The sequence below is a fragment of the Dunckerocampus dactyliophorus genome, chromosome 15 (genome assembly GCF_027744805.1).
Source record: "Dunckerocampus dactyliophorus isolate RoL2022-P2 chromosome 15, RoL_Ddac_1.1, whole genome shotgun sequence".
NCBI classification, from domain to species: domain Eukaryota; kingdom Metazoa; phylum Chordata; class Actinopteri; order Syngnathiformes; family Syngnathidae; genus Dunckerocampus; species Dunckerocampus dactyliophorus.
Genome location: NC_072833.1, coordinates 15,664,213 through 15,688,794, shown reverse-complemented (window position 1 = coordinate 15,688,794; position 24,582 = coordinate 15,664,213). Strand labels below are relative to the sequence as shown.

General features: G+C 40.4%; 2 protein-coding genes across 3 annotated transcripts; one reads left to right on the top strand and one right to left on the bottom strand.

Annotated features, from left to right (window-relative positions):
• The first annotated feature begins 1,037 nt into the window (after positions 1-1,037).
• On the top strand, positions 1,038-8,639 carry cd99l2 (CD99 molecule-like 2). Its single transcript, XM_054752470.1, has 10 exons — positions 1,038-1,248; positions 2,001-2,054; positions 3,382-3,402; positions 3,546-3,581; positions 3,733-3,816; positions 5,991-6,059; positions 6,142-6,195; positions 6,272-6,391; positions 6,467-6,532; positions 6,645-8,639. The coding sequence occupies exons 1-10, from the start codon at positions 1,185-1,187 to the stop codon at positions 6,704-6,706; spliced, it is 630 nt and encodes a 209-aa protein (XP_054608445.1). The 5' UTR covers positions 1,038-1,184; the 3' UTR covers positions 6,707-8,639.
• On the bottom strand, positions 8,058-22,383 carry mtmr1a (myotubularin related protein 1a). 2 transcript variants are annotated; one of them, XM_054752466.1, is made up of 18 exons: positions 22,065-22,383; positions 21,450-21,552; positions 19,790-19,855; positions 19,505-19,592; positions 18,826-18,920; positions 18,646-18,753; positions 18,469-18,567; positions 18,126-18,209; positions 17,900-18,049; positions 16,077-16,265; positions 15,822-16,007; positions 15,605-15,763; positions 15,488-15,535; positions 14,832-14,924; positions 14,660-14,773; positions 14,556-14,599; positions 14,343-14,475; positions 8,060-12,432 (listed from the first exon to the last, which is right to left on the bottom strand). In XM_054752466.1, the coding sequence occupies exons 1-18, from the start codon at positions 22,142-22,144 to the stop codon at positions 12,271-12,273; spliced, it is 2,001 nt and encodes a 666-aa protein (XP_054608441.1). In that variant the 5' UTR covers positions 22,145-22,383; the 3' UTR covers positions 8,060-12,270. The 2 variants fall into 2 exon arrangements, with proteins under 2 accessions (XP_054608442.1, XP_054608441.1); XM_054752467.1 differs by lacking the exon at positions 19,790-19,855 and having other exon boundaries at positions 8,058-12,432.
• Positions 22,384-24,582: the final 2,199 nt, after the last annotated feature.

Below are 24,582 nucleotides of genomic sequence, written 5' to 3'. Positions count from 1 at the left end.
AGTCACATGACCAAGGGGGTGTTTTGCTGGAGAGAAATGCTCTTTATTTAGAGTTGCTTAGTCCTGCTTGGTTAGCTTGGTTATAAATGATTAAAAGTGTGAGTAACTGCCTTTAATTTAACAATATGTGTCATATAATTGTCATTGTAATATCAACTGCAGGGCACCTATTACGAGTGCGCTTTTATTTCTGTCTTTATGGTTTTTTCCATGCTCCTTGTCCTTTTTTATGCTAAATGGAGCAAAAGAAAGAAATGAATTGAGGACTACAACACATCACAGCATATCATAGCAACCTCCAGATAGCATTGGAAATGTGCCCTCTGGTGGCTTTGAGAGGTGAGAGGTGAGAGGTGAGAGGTGAGAGGTGTTTGAGAGGTGTTATGGTCTTCTGGAGGAGACATGATGTCATCGCCACTTCTAATCTCCATGAGATCTGCTCTGATCCTGTCCCCCAAAAGCGACTATTTGACTAAAATAAAATAAAATAAAGATCAATTGTATCACAAAAACTGAGGAAAATAAAAAAGACAAAATAAAAACATTTGTATTATATCAGCATTTTATTGAACGTTTTATGATATTTTAGAGTAAGTGTGTTTTAGTCATGATTCTATTGTAATGTTTGTTTTATGTTTTCCTTCATTTCACTGATTTCTCATGTACTGTGGTTGTTGGTAAAGTCCTTTCTAAATAAAGGTGGTTTGGTAATAGTGCAGTGGTGTATAAAGTGCAGCCCGGGTGCCTCAGCTCTTTTTTTGTCTTTTTATAGGCCATATTTTAAATTTATAATGAATTCATTATTACTGCGATATTACACTAACTTGCTTTGTTACCTATACCACAAAGATGTGGATGTTTTGTGTTACAGTTTAGCATATTGACTTATAGTACATTAGATTGTCTTTAGCATTACGGTAAAGTACAAATGCTTGTACACATTTTGACAAATGCTTGTCAAAATTCATACAGTAAATTCGAATCTTATTTACTTCCGGTGGGCTTTTTTTTTGAAAGGACGTAGATGAAGTGTCCGCATGTGGGCGTGTTCTCAGGCGCCATAGTGAACGCCTCAATTGCGGCTCCTCATCAGGGACACGCTGAGTGAAAACCTCCAAATCAGACAGAAGACCAGCGGACACGCCCGGTATCCGTCCCTTCTTCTCGCCGGTTCGTTGTCGGTTATGGCGGCTCTTCGCGGGTTTTGTTGCGGCTGTTTGCTGCTGGCACTGCTGCTTCCTCTGCAAGGTAAAGAAAAAGCTGAGCTCCCATGTGCTGCCTTTGTGCCGCACAGCAGGCCGAATAACGGATCACCGGCCTGGAAACAGCAAAGCTTCTTGTTGCACACCTACTACAGAATTTGCCTATTTTTTATCCATATATATGTGTAAATCCGCGTTATTACAGTTGAACTTGTGGACGCCATTGTGCCAAATTGTGCAGATGTTACACGTCTATTACCTGCCTGTATCTCAACCATCTAATAAGAGTGAACTATTGACATATATATGTTTTTAATGCATCTCGCCAATTTTTGTATAATTCACATTTTATTGAACAGGAATTGCTATTCAATAGACTTCATAACGACAAACCATGTCTTGTTGCCACCATTGTTTGACAAATAGGGAATCTCCCCATTCTTGGAATAACAAAGACTACAATGTAATTGTGTGACTACTGAGAAGCATTCACATATATGCGAATATCCTGGTTCGTTTACACGCTGATGCCGTGATGTTGTGTTATTTTGTCTCCCAATAGAATTTGTGGGCTCCCTTGCTACGCGCGCACACACACAAACTCACACAAACACACGCACACACACCTTATGTGAGGTGAGACACTTTGTGTGCTATATAATGATGAGCGTGTGGACAATAAACAGGGGATTAGTGGGCACAATGGGGCCTTGTGTGCAGCATGTGTGTGTGTGTTGTGTTTCTAAAAGGATCTAGAATTGTGATTATTGAATTGTTTACTTTTGTCATCATCCCTAGTCCTGTCTCAGGGCCTGGACCTGGCAGATGCGCTTGGTGATGACAGCATTAAAAGTAAGAACAGTATCAATTAGGGGTGTAACGGTACACCATAGTCAAGTTTCGGTATATCTTGTTTTTAAGGTACCGGTGCGGTTTGTTTTAGGTACAGTATGGAAAGAACATGCAAAACATAAAACTGTGTAACCAGCTTTAAATAGGAACATAAAAAACAAGCAAACTGCTAGCAGGTCATCGATCCATCTTCCTCACTACTGTAGGGTTGCGGGTATGCCGGAGCCTATCCCAGCTGACTTCGGGCAACAGGCGGGGTACATCCTGGACTGGTCACCAGTCAATCACAACCCACACAATCACACTCACATCATACCTATGGACAATTTAGAGTCGCCAATTAACCTAACATGCATGTTTTTGGAATGTGGGAGGAAACCGGGGTACCTGGAGAAAACCCACGCACGGGGAGAACATGCAAACTCCACACATTCTCCACAGATGCCCAACAGAGATTTGAACCCAGATCTTCCCGATCTAGGCGACTGTGCGGCCCCCCTAGGACGTCATTTTCCCATAAATAAAATGTTGGGGAAATCACAAGTTGTCATAATATTATCAGATTCATCTTTTACATTTTTTATTGAAAAATTGCAAAATTTTTCTCATAAAATTATGTTTTTTTTTCATACCATGACTACTTTCATCTTTTAAAAATGCAATAAGTTCTTGCAAATCTATGTTCTCATAACATTGCGACTTTTTCAGTATTTTCTCATAAAAACGTTATTACCTCTTGCAGAAGTAAAACGTGACCCTAATCATTAAATGATTACTTTTTCATGTAAAACGACAACTTTGTCTAATAATATTATGACTTTTTTCCTTTTTTGTCATTGTGACAACTTTCATTTTAACAAAACATGTAAAAACACTTTCTCATAGTACAACGACATTCATTTTGTAAAATTTTTGAGTTTTTCCTTATAAAATTGCAATTTATTTTTCTTCTAAAATCACATTTTGTCAGATGATTTTGATTTTGTAAAATTGAGGCTTTCTCATAAAATTACAACTTTTTCTCATGATGACTTTCATGTATAATTGCAAAATTGGGATTTTCCTCCTTTTTTCACGCAAAAAATGTAGTATTTTCTCATAAAAATGATGACTTAGTAGACAGGTGATTATGGGCAGTTACACTTACTGCCCCTTGATGTGTACCGTGTGGGAAATCAGTACGCCTCTGTACTGTACCGAAAAGCCATTACAAATACATGTACCGTTACACCCCTATTAATTATTCTTTCATTCCTAAAATGAAGCAAATTTTAAAACATGTACTCAATTTCTTTGTACATTCTTTGCTTTGGACGACCACCTACAGCCACCACTCCAAAGCCAGTAGGTAAGAACACACCTTAGAACTCTACTCCATGGACCACTGAAGTAGGTAAACTCTGGTTGCTATGGCAACAGAGGGCTCTTCTCCTTGTTAAAAGACAGACAGTTTTTATTTGGCTGTCAAATGAATTCTAATGCCCCCTACAGGCACCAAGGCGCCTTTCAAGCCCAAACCCAAACCAGGTAAGAAACCGCTGTGTCGTCAGAACGATGACATGAGAATGTGGGCTGCCGTCCTCTTTCCCCCACTAATTTATGTATTTCTTGAGGATGCTGCTATCCGTTCCTTTTTTATTTCATCCCTTGCTTCACCCTTGCCCTTTAACCCTGACAGCTGATGATGGCTTTGACCTGTCTGATGCCTTGGACCCCAACAATGACATTGGTAACAGGGACAAGAACAAGGGGCAGAGTGGAGGTGGGTGGCTACTGTATCTTGTGTTGCTTCTTAGTAAGTGGATGCATGTTTGTTTTTGTTCTTTGCTTTTGCACTAACAGCATCTTTTCCACTAAAATCTAATATGCATGATAATATTGATATGGGTTTAGGACTGGGACAAGAAGACACAAATGTTAGCAACACTAGCATGCAGTAGCTACGTGAGCTGCATTACACTCACTTTTTAACAGCAACATCAGGTTGCCAGGGTAGACTATTCACTGAATAGAAAAATGAAATGTTCAAATGTGTAGCTCCCACATTTGTGGCTGCCCTAGGCTGCATTTCAAGATATGTAGTGAAGCCTGGTGTTGCTTTTTTTTTTTTTTTTAATAAAAGTCGTGACTTTAAAAGCAAACGTTTGAGCATCTCTTCTTGCAAAAGTAGAGCAAGCAAGTAGATTTTTCTCACGTTCGGTGCTCATAATCAGGCTCTGTTACTGTTAGAACATCATTAAAAAGCCACAAGGACTGCACTCTTTATCTTAATTTTGCCTCATCCACAATCCTTATGTGAAACATGACCACACGACTTTCCCTTTTCTGCTAGCATGTGGGAGCTAACAATACACAGGACACACATATTTCGACTATAAAGCCCCCCCCCCAAAAAAAGCCCCAAAAAAGCCAACAACGTTCTATTTACATAACTGACCTGTACAGTCATGAAAAAATGATTAGACCACACTTGTTTCTTCAGTTTATTGATCCATTGTAATGCCTGGTACAACCAAAGGTACATTTGTTTGGACAAATATAATGATGATAACAAATATAGCTCATAAGAGTTGAATTTCAGAGCTGATATCTAGCAACTTCCATGGATTTCTTGACGATAACCAAAATCACTTCAGTTCTTACATGAATAGCTGTAGCATTGTACTGCCAAAAAATTTAACTCTTATGAGCTATATTTGTTGCCACTGTTATATTTGTCCAAACAATGGTACCTTTAGTTGTATCAGTCATTAAAGTGAACAAGAAACTGAAGAAACAGGAGTGGTCTAATCATTTTTTCCATGACTGTATATAAACCAAGCTACATCAACATTGTTATTGTAGCCACTGACATGAAAAACTATTTTTCCTAGCGTGGTAACGCGGCACCTCATGCCACTACCGAGATGTAACGGACCCACTCCAAAACAATGCGATAGGACACCAATCTGTACTGATTAGGAAACAAGAACAAGCATATGAACAACTACGGATAGACAACCAAATTATCTCTAAAGTATTAGTCCACATAACATGTTTTGTTTAAACACGGCTAGATTGACTGTGTTTGGATATCAAGCACTATGTGCTCTATTGATCAGAATCAATATCATGGTGAATTACTCAATAGACAGTTAACTGTCTGGTCCAGCTGACCTGAGGTGTCTTTTCCGGTTGATTTTGGGTAGGTGGAAAAAGTTTCTATCACTGCAGGGTTTCTTAGCGCTAACAATTTTTCATTCGTTGTGATGCAGTCTCTTGGAGCATTGCCCTCCTCGCCATATACACTAAGCCTTTCCCTCAATGGTGACACGGCATGCCACTCAGCGGAGCAGAACACTCAATTTCTGTCGGCATTGCTTGGCAAGCTCCACATTTACATCACCAAGTCATGCCGGTTCTGCCACTGACACCTACAGCTCATCCTCCGTATATTCAGGTTCAAAAACACAAGATTCTGCATCCTCATTTGTCCAAAAGTAGTCGGTGGTGGCGGCTCTCACGAAGTCTGCCATGATTAGTAGTTGCAAACAGACATGCGCTTTCTATGCTGCTGTTGTTGACAGAAGTAGCATTAGTTCCTATCTATGGGCTCTGTGAAATCAGTGTGCCCAGGGAAGAAGTTCTGGTAATGTTTAAAATGATCAAAATACGGCAAAACACTAAGTATTATATGTTATCATGAATGTACATGTTACTGCATGGTCACAGCATGTATATAAAATCACAAAACGTTGCTGGGGGTTTTTTAGAGGGCTTTATAGTTGAAAGAGGTGTGTCCCATTATTTGCAAAAGGGAAAGACATTTGTGCTCATGTTTCACATAAGGATTGCGGATGATGGGCAAAAAAAAAAAGAAAAAAAAAGTGCAGTTTTCCTCTAAGGTTTTGTGAAAGTGTCATTGGTGGAGCACTCTGAAGTCTTTGTTGTTTTCAGGAGGATTTTCCGACAGTGACCTAATTGATGTCAGCAAAGATGACAACTACAAGCCTGACAAAGGCAAAGGTATCGACTACTTTGGCCTTAAACATGTCATCTTGTTATTTAAAGTGTGTTCGTATTCCTAAAGTGTTGTTTGTGTTGTCAGGTGGACGACCAAGTGGTGACCGTGATCACATTAACCAGTATGACGACAACAGCGGTGAGTTTGGTGTTTGCACGTTACGTTAAGTCTATGTGTGTCTTGACTGTGACTGTGTGTGTGTGTGTGTGAGCAGAGACCACAGCAGAAGTGGGCACCATCGCAGGCATTGCTAGTGCCGTTGTCATGGCGCTGGTGGGCGCGGTCAGTAGCTACATCTCTTACCAGAAGAAGAAATTGTGCTTCAGTATACAACGTAAGAATCATCAAGTGCTTCCATGTACAGTAGAAGCTGCTAGAAGTAGTCAGTTTTTTTTTCCCACCTCCACAGAGAGCCTGAATGCTGAGATGGTGAAGGCTGACAATCCCAATGCTGTGGTGGCAACAGAACCACAAGGTATTCTTTTTTTTTTTTTTCTTCTAGCACATACTTTCTTTGTCTATTAACAAATCCTAACTATTAACTGAGTAAACAACTGATGGATGGATTTTTTTTTTTGCTTCTACAGTCCAACAAACGCTTCTGGAGCCTGCCAGTGCTGAACCCCGCATAGAGGAGAATGTTGTGTAGCTTACACACACACACGCACACACACACACAGGCCGTATGTAGGAGTGCACTGTGTTGCAGAAATGATGAATTTGAAGTAGCTAACATTGTTAGAATATTGATTCCCAGCCACCAATGTATTTTTAAGGGTAAGGATCCATATTCAGGAATTTTGACTGACATTTCCCATTTAGCAATGATTTCTTATTTGAACCAGATTTACTAACTCATAGCCACTGGTGACTGAATAATGTTTCACTATAACAACAACAATAATGCGTTGGCATCAGTATGTGTGACTAATGCTATTAAGGTGTTCTCATTCCTGCAAAATGTGACATATATTTATTTATTTCGGTTGTTGTGTAATCTTTGCTGCTTTTTTTTTGTTAAAAAAACAATTAACAGTACAAGTTACAGTTACAGTACAAGTAACAGGTACTGGAGCTGCTTCTTCTAAAACAGGGGTGTCCAAACGTCTTCCACCGAGGGCCGCATACTGAAAATCAAAGAATGCGGGGGTGCCACTTTGATATTTTTATGTATTTTTTAATTTTGGAAAAAGGCTAAAAAAAAACCCAAAAAGCTTAAAATTATTAGTATCAAAATTTCAGCTTCTTCTCTTTACATTTTTCCTGGGTTCTTTGGTTGAATTTTAGTTCTACAATGTGTCGCGGACCAATAAAAAAAAATGGCGCCCGGGCCCCACTTTGGATGCCCCTGTTCTAAAATGTAAATAATTTTTTTTTCCAACTTTGCTTCTCACAGCAATGCCCCAATGAAGGAAGTGTAGAGAAGTTTGGATGTTTATTGATTGTTCTTCCTGTGAGGCAAGATAAAACAAAAGTTCAAAGGTCGTTTAGCTGAATAGAATGGACATTTAGTTTGACTGTCGCTGCAGTATTTAGCTTTAGCACTGTGGTACAACTACAATAATGGCTGTGTCTCAAATGGAATACTTCCGTCAGTACACTTCAGTAAGTATCCTGTGTACACTGTGTACTTAGTAACTGAGTGCACTAAATTTGAGGAAATTTGTTGTCCCAAAACCATTAATGTTCTGACGCGCTTACTGGAAATGATGATTAGAATATTTACGCACGTCCTCTATTTTTTTTAAAGAATTAAGTGAATTGCAACCACTCAAGTTATTCCCTCCCCTTCCGATGCAGCCAAGACGGCGACTATTGACGTACTGTAATTGGTATTGGTAAGTGTCCATCACTACACACTGACTGTTTTTGTGTGTGTCTTGAGTGCACTACATTTTGCCATCTTCAGTGTGAACCCATTCATACAATCAAAATGCTGTAAGTGTAAGTACACAAGTGTGCAAATTGAGACACAGCCACTTTGGTGCTTAGCCTTTAACCTTCTCTTTTTTACACTTTTTACCTTTTGCTAAGATAGTTTTCTGGACTGCCTTTCACTGTTTATCTGCTATTTACTGTCATTTTAGAGCTCTGATAGCATCATAATCATAATGATAATCATAATTCATGTTAGCGCCTGTGTCCTCTTCTCTTGCTGCAAATTTGGATTTGACCAAAGACGGCTGATTAAGTGACTTTTAGAATCACATGCTTGCACATGGGGCACTAAAGAATGTAACAACATGATTGATGAGTGATTTGGAGTGAAAGTGTAGCATTTATGCACCTCCGACCTTACAAATAATGTGTCTCACTTCCTGTTGCGATTATTTGGTAAACCATTGAAGTCACAACATGACATTTTATCAGCACAATGGTACAATTCCTATACTTGCACCTGTCTAATCTACTTCCTGTGTGTAAATATGACAACGTGTACATATTGTCAATCCATTTGGACAACGAAATGTTTGCATCTTTCATCATTTTGTGTCCACGTTCTCTCTTTATTCCAACATCTTTCACTTCATGCTAGCAGTATGCACTCGTACAATAAATAAATCCTTTGGGGAAGACTGACATTAATTCTTGTTGGGTTTCTTTTTAAGTTGTTTGACAAGATGAGGAATTGTTTTCATCATATATAATGAAAACTGTTTAAAAAGACATCCAACGTTGCACAGGCTGCACGATGGCCTAATGGTTAGCATGTTGGCCACACAGTCACAGTCTGGAGATGGGGAAGACCTGGGTTTTTTCTCGCCCAAAGTCAGCTGGGATAGGCTCCAGCATACCTGCGACCCTAGTGAGGATAAGTGGCATAGAAGATGGATGGAGGGACAACACAGCACATTTGGATGGAAGGTCATGACCGTGTTGGCATAAAGAAACCTAAGAGTCATTTATGCTTTCAGCATGTTCTCCTCGTGCGTATGTGGGTTTCTGCTGATACTCCGACTTTCTCCCACATTACAAAAACATACAAGTTAACTGGAGACTCTATATTGTCCATGACCCTAATGAGGACAAGCAGTATAGAACATTGATGATGTAAATGATTTCATAACCCTGATGTTAATATGACATGAAATGAGGTAATTGGGCAGAGAATAATTGTATTTAGTAGAAAACCAAAGACACTACTGAAATAATTATTTCTAAGATAAGTATTGAACAATGTGTTAAACAATGTTGAGACTAAGTAATAATTTGATGCTATTGCTCTTTTGATTTAAGGTTAACCTAACAAGCTTCTGTAAATAGTTGAGGTGTGAAATAAACTCCAGAAAATATACTGGAGTTGAGATGATAAAGCATCCTTGATGATCTTCTCTGCCTTTTCAAGTTCAAGCAGGCTAAAGTACAAAAGAACTGTCCAACAACTAATTAAAGGTGCTGTCTGGCATTCTGTCATGGTTGTTACTGCAACTGGGGTGCGAGCATTCGAACGTCCTACAAGTATATTCCGCTCTCTTCCTTCTCAGAGCATGCAAGCAGGGGCGCCGTAAGGGGGGGGAGAGAGTTACGACAATTCCAAGGGCCCCAGTATATAGGTAAAACAATCCCTTGCATTTGGTAAAATGCAGTTAAATAGTTAAATATCCACAGTGACCAAAAGTAAACCCTCCATAGCTACATTATATGGTTGCGTCCACTACTACCGTCACCGTGCTTCCTAGTTGCAGTTCAGTGTTGCCAACTTGGCGATTTTGTCGCTAGATCTGGCGACATCCCAACCCACCCTTGACGACATACTTTCTCAAAAGCGGTTAGCAACAAATCCAGCGACTTTTTCTGCCGTTGTTGGGGAGTTTTCAGGTATTTGGGGACATCCCCAACAAGTGAAAGCAGGTATTGTTCTGCATTTTGTGTTCTCACTGAGCAGTAGTGGATGCTGTTGACAGGTCCGCCTTGAGAGGATAATGTGGAGCTCTACACGTTGAAAGTGCAAATGAATCACGCATGCGCGAGCCACGGAGGACGAGCTGGCCCTGTTTTACACAACGAGATCTAAAACGCAAATGTTTCTTAAGCTTCAGTAAGCCTGAATAAAAAAGGAGGTTGTGTTTATATTTTATTGTTAGTCTATTGCTACTCTTTATTTGTAAAATGAAGCGGATTATCTTACAATTCTTCAGGTAAATGTAAGTAATTGATAAGCCTACTGTATTGACTATATTTATTGTGAAGCTCAGTTGCTATTACAAGTATTCACCAGAAGAGTGAGTCATGTTAATGTGAGCCATGGAATAAACACAGCATAATCTGTTATTCACTGTTCAACTGTGTTCATTTAAAAAGTTCTCAATGGCCAACGTGTAATGGGAGAACTTTGAGAGGCGCTGGCCGAGATAAAATATTATTTTATTTTGCTTAAATGATGGCCAATTTTAAATTAGCAAACAAAGAACCAAGTTTATTTGTAGTTCTAAATGTAATTAAGGTGTTTTTACTCACTTTTTTTGTCCCTCCAACTAGGTTAGGCTTTTTTCCTACAGCATTTTACAACATCAAAATGAAATTACATGCAAATTAGACAATGACATCATCTAGCAATTTATAGGACAACCATAGCTAATTTTCTTACTGAAATGTTAGCAACAATGATTGTGTTGCCTGTCGGCAGTTGCGGCAGAGCAGAGTGAAACTAAGTGTAAAACTAGTAACTAGTAAAATGTTGGAGTGAAAAAAGGAGAGAAAGGTGAGAGAATAAAGGCAAATGAAAAGGGTGTCAATATGTGACTGTTTTTTTTGGTAGCCTAGCAAGGCTGTGTGTCGTCCAATTAAATTACTACTCATTACACTCAAGCGTCATTGGGACTCGGTCACTACCTGTCAGTTTCAGTGTGATGGAAGAACGATGTGTGATAACTTAAACAAGTAGTCCTAAATGTAAGATAAGAGATGGAGGCTGAAGGCAAATCCGGATGTAATTATTACGCTGTCTAGATTTCGAAAGGCACTGGCCGAGACTAAATATTACAATTTATTTTGATGAAGTGATGGCCTATTTTAAATTAAGAAACGCATTCAAGTTTATTTATAGTTCTAAACATAATTAAGGTGTTTTTACTTTTTTGCTCTCCTAGATTATGCTTTTTTTCTACAGCATCTTTCAACGTCATATGCAAATAATATTCAAATTAGCCAATTCCATCATCCAGCAACTTCTAGGACAGCCAATAGGTACTCTTCTTACTGAGGAGTTGGTAACAGTGGCTACACCCCTTTTTGGGCTAAACGACAAATCTGTTAATTTGTAATTGTTAAGAATATAGATTTCTTTTTTGTACAATCTGTTCTCTGAAATTATTATTGGTAACATATGCTAGCCGGTGGTGTTTTAAAAAAAAATATATATTATGGGTTAATAAAAAATAAAAAAAAGTGTAATTTGGGCCAAGGAGGAATAGCCCTTTTAATGTCAAAGATACGTGACATGACTTGAAACTTACTCAACTTGATACTTTTTTTGTGCTAAATACCACAATTGTACTTTGAACTGGCCCAAAGAACATACAATTAATTCAAACTAATTGAAATAGTTCTTAGCTTAGTGGCATGTCAGGCTTTCCATTGCCATTTTAAGGCTGGAATATATTTTTCTAGCTTGTTGTATATGAAGTCATTCAACAAATAAGAACAGTTGAAACGCAACATTCACAACTTACTAAAGCATTACAATTATTAAATGGTTTTTAAAAATCAGCGTTAAAAAAAAAAAAATACATTTTTGGAAAATAGCTAGCTTACCTGCGATGCTGCCACTATGGGGAATCCTTTCAAGGGATAGTCACATGACAACCACTCCAAAATGTTTCATATACAGTACACCACTTAGGGACTTAATGTGTCAAGCAACCAAGCTGTACAGGACCCGTTTTAGGACATTTAAAGTGTTATGGCTTCTTATGGGTTACAAGAGGACTAATGTTCATGGTGTTAAGACGACAACAAGAGAAATGAAAAAAAATTGCACATTTTACTATTTACATTTTAGATCATGTGCTCGTTTGGCATACAAAGTTACATTTAAAAAATAATATAATTATAATTATGGGCAAGTTAAAGTTAAACATAAAGTTAAAGAATTAAAAGTGACAGTGATCAAGAGGATTGGAAGAGGCCCTCATTTAAATCTACACATAAAAATGTGGTTTAAACCCCAAGCAAAGCCTCCCTCATATATACAGTGCATGCATATGTGTGTAGTCAGACAACAGTGTGCAGTGGTGTCCCCATGCCGTGTGTTGGAGAGTGTTCAGAGGCGGAGGACAGTGAGCGGGTGGTAGCCTCCCTCTGTAGGTCATCCACCCTCCGCTGAAGTTCTGCCCGCAAAAAGAGCAGATCCTTTAGGGTTTGATGCACCGGCACCTGAAATACCACCGCGCACACACATACACACACACACACACACACACCAGTCATGAGATCACGTTCCCATCTTTTAATGCCAGACATGTTCAATAGTTTGACACATGTTTTGGCTTTGGGGTCATTTTTCTGTATTCGTGTGGTTCTACCTGGCACCAACTGCCTTTAAACACTGAGGAGCCAAAATAGACAAAATATGGAATTGCACAGCCATTGTGTCACTCAAACAGAAATAAATAGAGTGGAACCTGTTTCTGTCCACTCCACTCACACTGGCTGAAACATGTCGACATAACCAAACTATCGCCTGCACATTTACTTGTGACCTTAGCCAGAGCTAGAGAATGCCTGATAAAGGATCTTTCAACCTCCGGCAGTTCATTGACATTGTTTTCCTCCATTTGTGCATATTTTTATTTGGATTCTTCTGTTTTCATATGATATTTTATACTCTTAGTATCTAAAAGAGCAGATGTGGTAATTTCGCTGTATGTCTTGACTACAATGACAAAGCTTTCGTACATGCAGAACAATGCAATACAATGCATGGTAGAATCCAGGGGCCTCATTTATCAAGCGTGCTTACACACAGATGTGTGTAGAGTGTGCACAAGAACATTCCCTCGCAAAGTATGGGATTTATCAACTTGTACTTGTGCGAACATATGTAAATGTAAGCACAACTCTGACCATGCGTACACACAAAACCTAGTGGTACAACAGGGAAATTACAAATAGCGATGGTTGTGCCCGAACCAGCGCAGTTGGGGGCATGGTGGGGCACTTCATTCAGTGACGTGCAGTGGTCATGGGATACAAGTGAGGCGCTGACAAAAAAAACAACCCCCCCCCCAAAAAACGAACATTACCATAAAATAAATATTAATATTTGTCCATTGAACTGTATTATAAATGTATTTTCTGTATGATTCCAATCGTTTAGCATATTCTTAAATAAAAATTGCTGAACTTGCAGATTTCCCTGATCAAATAAAGGGAAGAAACCTAAGAGGCCAGAGTGAGGCCACTGTGAGCATGGCTTCCCGGCTTAGTGTGCAAGCCCCGCCTACCGTCTGAGTGCGCACTGAATTGGCGCCTGCCAGTTTGTGTTTGTCAGCATGTGGCCAATAATATAATCTTGCAGAAACATTCAGTTGATACCATGCCTTTCGACAGCCTATGTAATGTCTTTAATGTAAGTGTGATGTCATTCTTGCTAATCTGACAATAAAATACATAGAAATGTCATACGGGAAGCACTTGCAGTACTGTTCATCCTGAAGGGGTGGAGGGCATGCGTGAGATGTAAGGTGCTTGTCACTGACGTACTTCCACAAAGGAAAAATCTGTGTTTTTTTTTTCTTTCTTCAAATCAAATGCATTCAATATATATTTATGCTCTGCTGAAGGAATGAATGAATGAATGAATGAATTTGACTGCCAAGATGGAATTATATGTCCATATACAGTATATATACACACACACACACACCTCTTCTCAGCTTAGTGCGCAAGCCCTGCCTACTGTCTGAGTGCAATCAGCCAGTGTACTGACTTGGATGTGAATGTTTGTCAGCATGTCGCCAATAATATGTCGCCAATACTGTGTGATCTTACATCTTAGCTGCCTTAGCAAGCACCTTAGAAAAACAGATTGATCTGTTTCTTTTCTTTTTTAAATTTATTCATAATTTTATCTTCTAGAAACCAGAACAGTGGTAACAGTCCATATTTGAATTTCAAAGACCTGGAAATTAAAAAAAATTAAATTCCATACTTATCCCATACATAGCAGCCCTGAATAAAATAAAATTTATAAAAAAAAAAAAAAAAAAAAACAAGCTCAGGCCACACTTTGGCCACCCCTGTTCTGAAGTCTCACGGAGCTCATTAAAGCGTTGAAAGCCCACCTGTGGCCTCATGTGGGGGTTCCAGCGGGCGTAGTAGGTGCTCCACAGCTCCAGGTGTCTGCAGGAGGCCAGAGGATAAAGAACGTGGTGCTGGTAGTCTACATAGAAGGGGTTGCTGAAGTCCTCTGGCTGGCTGATGAGACAACGACAAGGGAGACAAGTAAGAAGCATGTCCTCTCCTCCTTGTCATCTCAAGCAAGACAGACATCTTACCTGTTAATGTAGGACCACAGTGATATTGTCCTGATGTGGGCCTCCTGCAGAGCACAGAGTTTAAAAACAGTGGACCTCATAGAGGGGATAAATGGAGGACCTACCCTGGCTATGCGCTCCTGCTCGCTGTTAAACAGAAAGGTCCCAAAGAGACAGCTGTAGAGGTGGTCGAGCACCGTCACCAAGAACAGCTCGTTGAACTCAAAGGCTGCTGGGAACTGAAGTAAGCAGTAAGTCACTGTGGACATTCTGGAAGAAGCTTATAAGAATGCTCACCTGTCGAGTCATCTGCCAGACGCAGTCAATGAACTGAACGAAGAGAGGCGAGCGCTCAGAGTTGGCATGGTCCTCATCGCCATGACCCACACGCTGCACAAAGTAACAGCGTGAGTGTTAAACACAAACCACATGCAGGAATGGAGGTATAGCAATACATGCTGGGGAAAGCAAGCTAACTTGGAAGAATGCTGGAGCCACCATTGATAACGTCACATAATGCTGGGATACCTAGAATGCATCATCCTAATTCTATGGAGCAGCACGAAAAAAAAGGATCCAGTAGCCACTTTTACACATTTTGTGCATTAAAGATGCTTAAAAACCAACATAGAACATTACAATGTTGGTGCGAGGTTTGTATGTAACCAATGACTGAGTGCTTTCATTGATTATCGTTGTTTGCAATAAGCATTTTTATTTTTTTTCATGGGTGTGTCCATTATTTGCAGTTTTTTGCCATTCGCTGGGGGTCCCGGAACGTAACATACGGTTCTACTGTATACCAAGGGCCAATTAAAAAATGAGGTGCAGAAAGAAAATGGCCCCCGCACTTTGGACACCCCTGCCCTACACGATGGTATCTTCGGGCATCTTGTGTACTGACTGGTGCCAGAGGCCGGTGAAAAATGATGAATGAATATAAGTGTTCTTACAGCAGCAAACTTGTGGCCAAAACTGATCCACTCCTTCTCCAGCAGAACCTACAGCACACATGATTACATTGTAAAGACACATGTTAAAAGTACAACATGTATTTAAGTGTGTAAGACCTGGAAGCCTCTGAGCGTGCGGTAGTATCCATCCAGCATGAGCATGGCCAGAGAGGTGAGCTGCGCCGTTCGATCCCAGCCGTCACTGCAGTGGACCACCACAGACGTCTTCCCAGACTCCAGCTTGTCGGCTATTTTGGCTGCACCGGCTAGCAGAAGCTGCACACAGCATGGTCAGCCAACAGCCTGCATGTGGTGAGGGGGTGTTGTGTCTTACCCGTATGTACTCCAGCCAGTGAGTCTGGTAGATACTGGAGTGCCAGCGGGCTTCGTCGATGGTGGGGTACACCACATCCTTCATCTTCCTCAGAGATTCACGCATCACGTGGATGTTGGGGATGTCCAGGAAGTTCAGCTCGACGCTGGGGTAGAAGCTCTCGCTTTCATAGCCGCCATCCTTGGCCTGCAAAAAAAGGGAACACTGAAGGAGGAGAGAAGGAAAAGCGTCCAGTAAGAAAGGAGATGGTCTGACTTTGTTGGTGTCTGCCACGCTGCACTGGCGGGCATCAAAGATGCTGAGCTTGTGGGACTGAGCGTTGGCATCCATGATGATTTGGAGTAAGCGCTCGTCCTCTTTGCAACGGCGGTCCGAAGATCCGACTAAGGGCTGGCCGCAGCGGACGATGGTGGCCTGGGATTCTGGGTGGATCCAGCATAACACCTGAAGGAAGGGCGGGGGTGTCAAATAAAGCCTGTAATCATATCTTGCAGGGTTTCTGCAACATGTACTGGATGGTGTCGAGGCGCCACGGATCAATAAATGCCGCCACACCCTGGAAATGATTTTTTTGGTGGGGGGGGGTTAACGTGGGAACGATGTTAGTATGAATGGACATACAGTATATGCTATATCAGGGGTGCCCATTACTGTGATTGCGAAGGTAGTGTTGGTCGCGTGTCACCTGCATCATAACCGTCACATAACCGTAACTGCTAACATTAAGCCCCCTCCTGATTTACTCTTTGCCGCGACATAAAAAAAAGTGAACAGATGTCGGCTTCCGTCGCACACGGAAAATCCAACTTTCATCTTTATTATTACTATTATGGATTAACTAACTCAGCGGTAAGATGCTTATATCTATAACAAAAGTTATCCGTTCGATTGTAGCGGCTACTTATGTAGAAAAAAATCTATTGTTTCTTGGCTGTGCTTCGCGTCATGAATGCTACTATAGAAATTTTTTCTCCAAGTTCATTTGTTAAACTATTATTTTACAACAAAGTGGAAAATGTGCCCACTGCTAAAAGCTTTTTAATATGTTGCCTTGACTACGGCTGCATTGTCTTTTGCATAATCCTTTTAATTTCTCGTTTTCAGTATCTGTAATGTTGTATAGCAAATGCTAACTGGACGTAATACATGAAGAACGCTGCCTAAGTATTTTCACGAACATATTACTCAGGTTATGTACACAAGTATTGAGGAATTATGTGTAATTATATTGACTGACATATTGATTTGAATTGTGATTTACTGAATGATATCAACTATTTTGATGACCTGTAAACTTTGAAAATGTGAATGTGAAATACTAATCATTAGTATAGTAGTTGCAAAGTTCACCGGATAGATTTTAAATATGCTACATATTTTATAGTAAGAGGTAGATCATTTTGATTGTGTGCACCCCTGACATGCATGTACAATGTACATAAATACTCATATTTGTAAATAAATATATATATTCTCTAGTAGGAGGTAGATCTTTGGGACAAAGTAGCCCATAGGCTGAAAAAGTGTGAGCACCCCTGTGCTATATAGACACAGTTGTAGCCTATTATTGACCACAATTAATTTGAAAAATATCATAAAAAACACTTTATTTTGAAAAACATGTTCTGGAATCACCTGTCTCCCCTGTTGGCACTTGACAGATAAGGAGTAGAAGAAAGGCATTTAACGTTAATTCATGCATTTGTTGTTCAGGCCTGTGAAAACGACCCTAATGTTGGCATTACTACAAATAGTAAATTTAAATATTAAAAAAAAAAAAAATCCTGCCAAAGCGACGCAGCAGAGGCACCACACAGCATTGGCAGTCCGCCTCCCATGCAGCCCACCACCACAGCTTCAAAAAATCCAAGGGGAAACCCTTCCTAGTGTATCATTTAGCCGCAATTAGCAGTATTTAACATCAATTAGCATAACTTAGCATCATTTGGCAATATTTTGCATCATTTACAACAATGTAGCTGCATTTAGACGCATTTAGGATCATTTAGCTAGCAGCATTTAACATCATTTCGCATGACTTAGCATCATTTAGAAGCATTTATCATCACTTAGCTGACCGGAATGCGATGCTTGGCTCGGAAGGCAGCCACTCGCTTAATGTCGTCGTCAGTGATGTTAGTGGGAATGACCAGCAGGGAGGGGTAGGTGTCACACAGCTCATAGGTGCTGTTGACTTTACTGATGGTCCAGCTCTCATTGGGGAGACCCTGCAGTCACAGCCAACAAACAGCACATTTATATCAATGCATGCTTCCGTACGGTGCTCATCAAGAGCGACCTTACCTGACGTCTGTACTCTGCTACGGGGTCATATACCTTCCAGCCGTCCACAGGAAACTGCTCTTTGTACTGGAAAGCAAATAACGTCTGCACGAGAGACATTAATTACTCATAGCTTTTATATATAGACAGTGAACCTTCACGTTTACAGACTTAAACCAAAACAGATTACAGTGGATCCCCATGCATTCTTGATTCACCATTCACAACTGGGCTTTTATTATGAATTAATTTATTGTCCAAAAATAGGCATTTTTTCCATTTACAATACGTCAGTAATCATTTATGAATATGTGATAATGCAGTTAAAATGTTAAAAAGAAGACACTGGAGTGATGCGACTGACCAGGCTGTGTGACAGAGGGAAAGCATGTTTGGCCAGCATGTCCACCACATCCGGATGGCTTGTCTCTGTCTTGTAGGCAAACCTGGGACTCCTCATGTCCTCATGTGACCAAAAACACCATGCATAAGAACAAAAGGTCTTTTTCTGGGAGGAATTTATGTTTCTGTGCATGCTTACTTTGCAGACCAGCTCCAGCCCTTTGGTGTTCTCGCCTTGGTTGGGGATGCTGATGGTCTCCAGGCGGCTGATGGCTCCCAGGTTGACGTCAAGTACAAATGGAGACTCCTGGATGAAGACAACTACTATTTTACACATTAAAGGAAAAACGTACCGTAGAAGAAATCAAAAGTGGCATACCCTTTCCATGCTGCTGAAGTAGAGCTTGTAGTCTGTGATGGTCATAGTTCCATTGAGGAGACCACTGAATGGACAAATGTACATCACGTCCTGGACTGCATGACAACACAAAAAGGTTATTGAATAGAAGAAACTACAGTAGAACTACAGGAGTGGGGGAAGAGGTTTGCAGGTATGAATGCAGCAGAAGACATTGTCTCGCAAGTCAATTCACTCAACATCTTCCAGTAAGAAGATACCTTGACGAGGCATGATGTTGTATAACTGCATTTTTGGAAGTACAGTGAAACTTTGTTTTTGTATGATATGGTTTTCAGAATTAAATCATTAATATTTATTACTTAATTTAATTATTACTCAAAATATGTCTCGGTTTACATACACTGTCCCGGGTATCGTTCAATTATCACTAAAAATGTGTCTTGGTTTACATACACTGTCCCGGGTATCGTGCAGCCAAACAGTGCGCCTAACAAACTAGTCCGCGGAATCGAGTGCCCTGTGGGCCCTCCTTATTATGTAGTTGAATAGCCCTTGTTTAGAGTATAAAAACAGAAGGCCTTTTAGAAAGGTGTGCCCTTTAATTCACACTTTTTTTTGCCATTCTGGTCTTGGAACATCCATGCAAAAAGCATGGATCTACTGTACTACTAAGAGTGCTAGATTGCTAACAACTCACTTGCAATCTGAATGTTCTCCCCTGGGAGCAGTGGAACCTGATTCTGGAACATTTTGACTTGGGCACTGTATCTCAACGCCGGAAGGTTCTATGAAGAAAACAGTAGAAGTTAGTGAGGTGCTCTGTACATGTGTGTGTGCGCTAAATCACTTAAAAATCATCTCATTAAAACGGTTGAATTAACTTGGCTGTGAAAGTGACCGATTACTATTAAAGACAGCAGAGAAACAGACAAGAGCAGTGTAAAGAGGAAGGACAGAAAAGAAAAGGCAGACAGAGACTTGCCAAAAGACTGGAGGGATGCTCAGAGTCAGTCTCTCCATGGTAACAAAGCCCTTCATCCAGTGAATCCTGCTTTTCGGTGGGGGTGTAGCATGTAAAAGGAGGACGGAAAAGAAAAATGCAGAAAAGACTCAAAGAATATGAACAGACACCAGATTGTTGGGGTTTTACTAGGGTCTACATGCAAATTATGCATTACAATGTGTTATCTAAGAAAACTTCATGCTAAATTAGATAAATATTTGGTGAAAAAGCCAGTGAAACTTTGACTTAAAGGCTGTTTGCAACCGGCTGCCTGGAGGGTGCTAACATTTGAAAATGCTGCAAGCATTATGTCATCCCCTCTCCCTGCTCTGAGTATGTAAACTACACACATGTAACATGTAACACGCACAAGTTGCTCTTTGTCAGCTAATGATAGCGATTTGGCAAAGTTTAACTACTTACGTTAGCTATCATTGAATGTATAGCCTATTGTAACAACAGCATGACTGCAAACTGTCATATTGTTTTGTGTGTGTGCCCCATTATATGCCTCACACACTTATTAAAAGGTGAGCTCTGTCATCGTTAGGTACTGCAATGTGGACGCTGGCAATCGTGCACACAAAATCCCGCCCAGCCATGACTGTTAATTGCTTCTCCGAGACTGTGTGTATCCGCACAGGACGGGCATGTGCCTGTGCACGAGCCGTGAGTGAGTGGCAGCCCCCAAAAGAGAAATCATTTTGTCTGTTCTCTGAAATCAATGTATTATGTTATTAGTACCATATGCTAACCAGTGGTAGTCTTCTTACATTGTTGGGGTGGAAAAAAAGTGTAATTTGGAATCAAAGAGGGACAGCACCTTTAAATGCATTTTAAATTGTAAATTGTCATAAGTACTCACTAGGTGTGCAACGGTACGGCATCTTCACGGTTTTACATGTACTTTAGCATTTAGGTCACTGTTCAATGCGTACCTCGGTACAATAAAGGAACAAAATACAAAACAAAACTGCTTAGTGTTTGTATTAAGTGTTTTTTTTGTTAATGAAGCATGAAAATGCAATTGCAATCTACTGATAAGTAATTCTCCAATAAATACAATTCTCAATTCTCGGGGGTGGGAGGCCACTTTGATGTGTACATTAAAGACGCTAAATCAATGTAGGCCACTATATTCTACCATTAGCTATAGAAGCTTTGTGGTATAGGTGACAAACAAATTAGTGCAACATCTAATAATAAATCTCATTAATAAGTCGTATTATTAGAATAAGCCTGGCCAATAAAGAAGAAGGTGTGGGCCAAAAATGGCCTCTGGGCCACACTTTACATCTTACACCTGTGTCACGTCGTTACTTACATGTATGCTGTATTATTACGCTGTATAGTTGATGCTTTAAAATCAGGTATTAATAAATGATTACCGACTCGTAATACGGGTTTTCTGCAAAAAACTGCCTATTTCCAAAGAAGAAAAAGCACCAACGGGGAGGTCAAAATTATTTTTTGATACGAAATCCTCCAAAATAGTGTTGCAAATGCTGAATCGTGAATGGACGGGAATCCACTATTTGATTTTTTGTGTGGCTATAACCAGCATGGTGAAATAATAAGATGAAGCAGAAGAGAAAGCCTGCAATAGCCTGACAGACACTTATAAACACATATTAGTTACCCTGTTGTCTCTGTGGATGTCTGCTGGTGCTGAAGCTGAAATCTGACTGGAGATGGTGGCTGCAATCAGCTGTTTACACCACTCCACATGAGAACCTGATGGACTAAAGACCCAATAGCATGAGTTCATTACAAGAGAAGTGGGTGCCATATTTTGTCCCTTACCACATGTGGCCCCGCATTGACAGTTACTATGGAATACCTTCCTATGTTAGCATTTAGTATCACAAATAAGTTTTCTTTATAAATAATATACACACACTTTACCACTGTTTCTGTGGAGCAGTTTGCGTTAGCATAGCTGGGCCTGTTTACGACGCTAACACTTGCTACATGCTACATGTTTGTCAACAAAACAGCATTAGCCTACTGTAAAAAATGATCTATTCATATATACTAACGCAATGGAAGCAAATATCGTCAAAATTAAAAGGCAAGATTGTTATGATAGTTTAGGAATACAATGAGTATTAGTGAGGTGAAGTCATTAACAAGATGATGCTCTATTTACATATTACATGAAGCATCAGAGCTAGTTGTGTCAACCGGAAGAAAGTGCAGTGGAAAGGAAATAAATAAATCGCCGCCGCCATGAATAATGTCCAAGATTAATTACCTGTCCAGGCCTTCCCCACTGACTGGTGCGTTGCTCGGAGAGCTCTGCGCCTTTTTGTTGCCTCCTGCTCCGTCCGCCATGCCGGTGCTTAGCTTCTCCACCCGCGGGAAATGTTTCTGGGTCACAGAGGCGGGGCGGGGGAAGCACTGGGACCTCAGATGTTAGGATGCGGATATGATGCGTTGGTTGTCGTGTTGCAAAATATGCCGCTACAAAAGCGCATTAAACACTCTGTAGTTGGACATTTGTCGTTGTCGCCATTAGTGTTTCTACTGGAGCAAACCAGCGAGACAGATGTGGAGATTCACGCCACTGGACAACAGCTGGCTTCTTACTTCCGGTTTAGGCAACACGTTCTCTTTTCTACGACTTCCGATGAACGTTGCACGGTCGTAACTAAGCCACCTCTTACCAACAGCAGACGTGACACATACTGTAAAAATGAAATTAACCATACAAATGACTCACTCAATCTTAAATTAATTTAATCAGTGATATTTACATAACAAAATGTCACCCAACCAAATTGTGGAGCGGATATAGCATAATTACGAAGAATTACATAAGAAATGTATTCTGACTTTTGGCAAGCTTCCCTTTCGTGCCCCAAATAATATTTATACAAAAAGAGGAAAAATAAAGGCGCCGCTGAAATTGCAATTCCCTACATGCCTGACGTGAACACTTTGTCAGGGTAAAAGTGTAAAAGTGAATAGCATACAAGCTCTCTTTTGTTAGTCAACTAAAGAATGCCCTCAAAAAATGACCCATAGAGCAGAAAGTTTTTAGTAACCCTTTCTGCACCATTCCTTTATATAAAACTGTTAAGATTTCACACTACATAAAATACATGTATTTTACAACTATAGCGCTTAAGGTTTCCACTGAGGTAATTACATCATGGTGCTTATAACAAAATAAAATAAAAATAGATTAATCTCTACTGTATTTCCCTCCATGATGCTGGGCTTTAACCACCAGATGGGACATTAAAGGAAACGGTGAATGAATGTTTTGGTAGAACACTGCTAGTCTTGCCATCACAAGATGTATAAAAACACAAGAGGCTTACGTCCTTACCCTGTTTTCTCAGTGATGGAGGTAGCAGTGCTATTGCAGTTAGACCTGACATTGATTCCAACACAATAAGATCCGCCTGACACTACAGAGGACATCTCTCTCCTAATGTGTGCATAACAGTACAAGAGGGCACACATGTTAAAGTCAAATTATGGACAATGTCTATGTATACACTTCTCATTTTGTTATGAATATGGCATTCTGGGACAAGAGGGTGGAGCGCCAGGTACACCTGTTTATCCTGATTGACAGGCTGATGTGTTCAGAAAAAGGCACACCAAAGCCATACCCTGTCTACTTCACTGGAAAGGAACACCTATTAAGAACAACGCGGTGTCCTCCGAATGGGACTGTCCTTTTGGATCTACGTCAGACGAGCACGTGTGAACACGTGAGGGTGATTCCTCACAAGAATCAAGGCACACATTTGGACACAAGCAAAGCAAAACGGCCCTTGTCAATGTGTCAGCCTGCCAACATGACAATAAAGACAATGTGTGGATTGGGGGGGGGGACGGTACATAAAGGCATCTTGTAGAGACGGAACAATGTAAATACTGAAAGGACATAAAACATGAGGAAAATGTTTTGTGTGATGATGAGCCGAGAAGAGGTGAGATTGTATTTGCTTTTTTGGTACATTTTCCTGCCTCCATGTAGGAAGCCCTTTTGAGTCATCAACAAAAGTGTACTGCATGGGAGTTGCATAAAATTCCCTACAAAACACCATCATTACTTCCCTGTATCAAGTAAAGGACATGTCTCTGCCTGTAGTAAAACTAACTCTATAAGCTGGCAAATAAACATCGAATGTAAAAGCAAGAAGAGAAAAAGATCACCTGCTAATGCAAGGGCCAATGTCTGGACAAAATACAGTATCTAAAGGTCTAAGTAAGGCTTTCCTGGACATCCAGGCTCTGCATTGAAACCACAGCACCACTTACAGTAACGTCCCTATCCTATGTTAAAGCACCTAAACTCAAAGCTGCATTCAGTAGATCATTTACTGATTGATTGCTATCAGTGCCGTGGCTTGGGAAGTGCAGGAGAACACGACAATCACACGTGTAGCAACTCATGAACCCACTAGCGTCCACCCAGCTTGACTTATATATACACACATTTAACTTCAGCACGAGAGGTGACAAGTGCAATATTATATCAGCTCTGGGGAATCTGTACATTATTAAGTGTACGTCTAGTGTGTGATTAGTGTTAGACAGCATAGCTAGCCTTGCGTAGCAACACGAGTGAAGTGAGGGGGAAATATGTTGGCCGTGTATAAAGCTAGCTTCCAACTGCTAAATTAATCCCACAGTGGGGGGGGGGAATGGAGAAGTCATTGATTCTAACTTTCTCATTACTCCATTTCCTTACGACCTTCACACCAACATAGCATGCCGTTTTTCACGTAAGTGCAAGTGAATTTTCACTGAAA

Coding starts and splice junctions, on each gene's coding strand:
- cd99l2 (XM_054752470.1), top strand. CDS start 1,185: ATGGCGGCTCTTCGCGGGTTTTGTTGCGGCTGTTTGCTGCTGGCACTG. Junction 1,249..2,000: donor ACTGCTGCTTCCTCTGCAAG/GTAAAGAAAAAG, acceptor CATCATCCCTAG/TCCTGTCTCAGGGCCTGGAC. Junction 3,817..5,990: donor GAACAAGGGGCAGAGTGGAG/GTGGGTGGCTAC, acceptor TGTTGTTTTCAG/GAGGATTTTCCGACAGTGAC.
- mtmr1a (XM_054752466.1), bottom strand. CDS start 22,144: ATGGCGGACGGAGCAGGAGGCAACAAAAAGGCGCAGAGCTCTCCGAGC. Junction 18,921..19,504: donor GGAGAACATTCAGATTGCAA/GTGAGTTGTTAG, acceptor GTTGTCATGCAG/TCCAGGACGTGATGTACATT. Junction 18,050..18,125: donor TAGCAGAGTACAGACGTCAG/GTAAGGTCGCTC, acceptor CTGTGACTGCAG/GGTCTCCCCAATGAGAGCTG.